The sequence below is a fragment of the Mus pahari genome, chromosome 23 (assembly GCF_900095145.1).
Source record: "Mus pahari chromosome 23, PAHARI_EIJ_v1.1, whole genome shotgun sequence".
Taxonomy (NCBI): domain Eukaryota; kingdom Metazoa; phylum Chordata; class Mammalia; order Rodentia; family Muridae; genus Mus; species Mus pahari.
The window spans coordinates 5500733-5504860 of record NC_034612.1 but is presented as its reverse complement, the minus strand read 5'-3'; the positions used below and the strand labels follow the sequence as shown (position 1 = coordinate 5504860).

General features: G+C 58.9%; 1 protein-coding gene across 2 annotated transcripts in view; it reads right to left on the bottom strand.

The window, feature by feature from the left end:
- Window positions 1-2700, bottom strand: part of Rab35 (RAB35, member RAS oncogene family) — a 15156-nt gene extending 12456 nt beyond the window's left edge. For both annotated transcript variants that reach the window (XM_021222747.2, XM_021222748.2), the window contains exon 1: window positions 2490-2700. In XM_021222747.2, the coding sequence (XP_021078406.1) occupies window positions 2490-2541 (52 nt within the window). In that variant the 5' untranslated portion in view covers window positions 2542-2700. The remainder of the gene's footprint in view (window positions 1-2489) is intronic.
- Between the last annotated feature and the right edge of the window lie 1428 nt (window positions 2701-4128).

The following is a 4128-nucleotide window of genomic DNA, read 5'->3' as shown; positions in this document are numbered from 1 at the left end:
GAACTCAGAAATCCGCCTGCCTCTGCCTCCCGAGTGCTGGGATTAAAGGCATGCACCACCACCACCTGGCTAAGAGAAGGATTTTAACGAGTGTAGCCTCCAAGCTCTGAGAATGAGGGTGACTGGCACCAGTGGGTACGGTTACAAACCAGAAGCCAATGTCAGGACAGCTGAGAGGTCAGGACCTCGGGTATAAGGAAAAGATGCCTGTGCCCAGGGGATACATTTCAGACGCGTGTACCACATGGCGGGAGTGGGAAGGAGAACTTAGACTTGAAAGCCACTACTCTAGGATCCGGTGAGGTCCGCTGCCTCCCAGCCCAATGCGGCCTGCTTTGAGGGCTAGCACACGGGGTTAGGACTCCCAGCTCTGCTGCTGAAGCTTGGGGCAGTGAAGGCTTCTCTGAGCCTTGGTTTTCTTATCTGATAAACCACAGAGACCATGGGTGAGAATCAGATAACAAAGTGCCTGTGAATCAGTTGATACACCTTCAGACACACACACTCAAGGGACCAGGGCAGCCGGGTCCCCGCTCCCTGGCTCCCATCTCCCAGGTTCCTGAGGGTCAGCTCAGTGGCAGGAGAAACCCAACAGCATAGTGTTCCCTCCTTCGCCATAAACCGGGCCTACACACTCACACCGACTCTGGAACCAGACCACACAGAGACTGACCAGCGAGTTCTCTCCCACACCTGACTTCTGAGCAAAAAGAAAAAAAAAAAAATCAATACGCCATGCGAGGTGCACTGTAAGAAAGCAGGCTGAAACCATTTCCTGGGCTTCACAGAAGACAGAAAGCCAACAAGCTACATCTTCTCGCTGAGTTTAGCCTTTCGAGTTTTGGATATTAACACCGAGGGATAAAGCCCTCTGACCTCAGCGGGCTCACTTTAGCTCTAAAGGAGAGAGATGACCATAATGTCAACAAACCCTCAGGAGCCCATAAGAGTGCCACCGGCTGGCTCCAAGTTCAAGGCTGTCTACACAGCTTGCCTGGTCTTCTTTCATTCAAACCACTACAGGCCAGTCTTCCAGCTCTCCAACTCCGCCCCCAACCACAGCTATCCTTCTACCCCATCCTTTAGGCCTTAGGATTTCCTGACACCTTCACCCCCAACAGCAACTGCGGGAAGACTTCAGCCATCTCCCACCAGATCCAAACCGCATCCCAACCCAGCTTCTCCCGTGAGACCAAAATCCACTTACTTCCATGACCCGTCTATGACAGCGACACCCAACAAGCCTTATATCCTGAGTCTCGGACGGAGGGGACACGGGGCTCTATTTCCTTGACAATCCACAGGCTCTCCCACCAACTTGGCTGTCTCGAGTCACATGACCCTCTCTATCCCACACTCAAGTCTGATCTATAAACTTAGCTGCTCACCAGTCTCCTTCCTAAAACATCGCATAAGCCTGGCACCTCAGCTAAGCTCCCCTAAACATCCTGGGCCTGCCCCCGCCCTCCAAACTCACCGTCGCCCCACAGGCCCTGGTCACCTGCCATACTCCGGACACCTCTAAAATGCTTCATCCTTGGCCAGAAACCAGTGTGACTCTCACTCACTGACCAAATGCATTTAAGCACTGGGTACCAGAAGCCGATGTATCTACGAATCAGAGACGGCGCGGCACTGAAAGGTGTGTGTGTGTGTGTGTGTGTGTGTGTGTGTGTGTGTACAGAGTGCTTAAAATATTGAATGAAGCACCCCGGTAAGAGTACAGCAAACACTGTCCACCTACTGTGTGCCCAACACTAGTCCCCTCACTATGTGTGTGCTCACATCAGCCCTGTCAGGCAAATCTACCACTCCCATTCCACAGATGAGAACTGAACCTTGCTGAGACTTGGGGACGATTCTGCAGGAATGCGCTCGTGGCTGTACCTGGCGCACCTCATCCAAGCGAGCGCACGGTAACCCGGAGAGACGGGTCCTGGAAATACCCCCATTTCACGGAGCGACTCACACCGCCAACACTCACTGTGAGTGTAACTTCGAGGTTACTTTATGCCGGGTCAGGCGCTCGGCGCTTTTCCCCCTACTTTCAGCTCACCGAATCCTTCCCACCGCTCAGCTGAACAAGTCCCCCACTTCTCAGATGCAGGAACTGAGGCTCCAGAGAGGCGAGGCAACTCGCCCAAGGTCACACAGAGTGGCCAAAGCTGGCCACCCCGGGACTCGAACCCGGCTCCCTCCAACTCCAGCGATCGCGCGACTTGACCAAGGTCACACGGGAGGCAGGAGCGAGCGCCGGGGGGCCGTGCGTGCATCCCGCGCGCTCGGTGCCCCCCGGACACGCCGAGGTGCCACTCCGGAGTCCCCTCGCTGCGACCCCGCCGAGCTCCGCGCCTCCCGCCCCGCGCGGGCCGCGCCTCCTCGCTTCACTCGCTCGCCCGCCCGCCCGCCCCGCTCGCCCGCCCGCCCCGAGGCCCCCGCGGGCCGCGCCCGGCAGGGCCCGCACCGCCTCCGGCCCCTGCGGCCCTCACCGCTGTCGCCGATGATGAGCAGCTTGAAGAGGTGGTCGTAGTCCCGGGCCATGGCGGGCGGGGGCGGCGGGCGCGCGCGCGCGGGCGGGCGAGCGGGGCGGGCGGGGTCGGTGCTGGCCTCGCGATCCGCAGCTCCCTCCCGGCTGCTCCGGCAGCGGCGGATCCACTTCCCGAACAAACAGCCGGAACTGACAGAAACACCTCCCTCCCTCCGCTCCCCCAACCTCCGCCTCCTCCTCCTCCTCAGCCGCCGCCGCCGGTGCCGCCGCCTCCCTCCTTCCCGCCCCGCCCCGCCACTGCGCAGGCGCGGCGGCTGGAACCGCCTCTGCGCAGCCGCAGCCCATGGGCCGGCCGCGCCCTCTCCGCGCACGCGCAGTGCGCCACGCTCCCCGGCCGCGGTCCGAGCGAGGGAGCGAGCGGGCGCGGTCGCTGCGGGTCCCCGGGAGACCCGAGCCCGTTTCGCAGGGTCCGCGGGGGCTGAGGCCTGGAGGAGGTCAGCGCTGGGCTGAAGTCGCCCCCCGAGCACCACGATCCCGGACGCCCGACACCCCCTTGCGGAACGGGTAGCGGTTCCGGATTGGGATCCGTGGGGCGCAGGCACCCTGCTCGCCCGCGCGTCTGCGCCTTCTGCCTCAGTTTCCCGGGGCGCCCTACGCAGCGCGGAGCCAGCCCCAGGTTTTTTTCCAGTTGGAGCGGAAGCCCACCTGCCCGTCCCCGTGCGCTGTCGCTGCCCTCGCCATCGTCCCTGTGTTTTTGTTTTGTTTTTTTTTAACTTTTTCCAGACAAGTTCTCAAGTAGCCCAGGGTGGCTTCCTGACTCGCCCGAGTAGCCGAGGATAACCCTAAACTTCTGATCCCACCTCTACCTTCTGAGTCCGGTTTTAATGTGGTGCTGGGACTCGAACCCAGGGCTTCTTCGCAGATGCCAAGCAGGCCGAGCTCCACCCCCAGCCTCCTCACCACTGCTTCCTTCTGCCCCCCAGTGTGCCGCCTCCTAATCTTACCCCATAAGAAACAGTGCTAGTGTTTAAAACAAAACAACATCAAAATACAGAGGCTTACTGAGTTCAAAGTTGACATTAGTTTTCCTTTAAAGTTTCCTGGACAGCGTGAAACACTTACTAGGCTAATGGATACATGCTTTCCCATACATTCGGAGTATCTACGCCTCGCGCGTTCACTGGTATGCCCCCATCAATCATTGATCGGCCTCGCCGCCACGTGGTCCTCCCGTCTGATGGTTGCACTCTTCCTTAACGACTCTGCTGCTGGTAGATTTATGCAGTTCATAATTTCCTTGTGATTCGGGGTATTGCAGGCCAAGGTCCTTGAACAGCACACACAGTGTCTGTCAGATCCGGGCCTTACTTGAACTCTTTATTTCCCCGAAGCAAGCCTGGTGATGTCAGATGAACACGAGCCTAGAATCATAAGATACCGGCTGAGGAGAGACGCGGTTCTTGATTGAAAACTCCTGGGTCTGGCCAGGTTCGTGCCATTCCTTTGATTGGCATTTTTTAAGAAACAGGGAAGGGAAGCCCGGCGTGGTGGCGCAGGCCTTTAATCCCAGCACTCGGGAGGCAGAGGCAGGCGGATTTCTGAGTTCGAGGCCAGCCTGGTCTACAGAGTGAGTTCCAGGA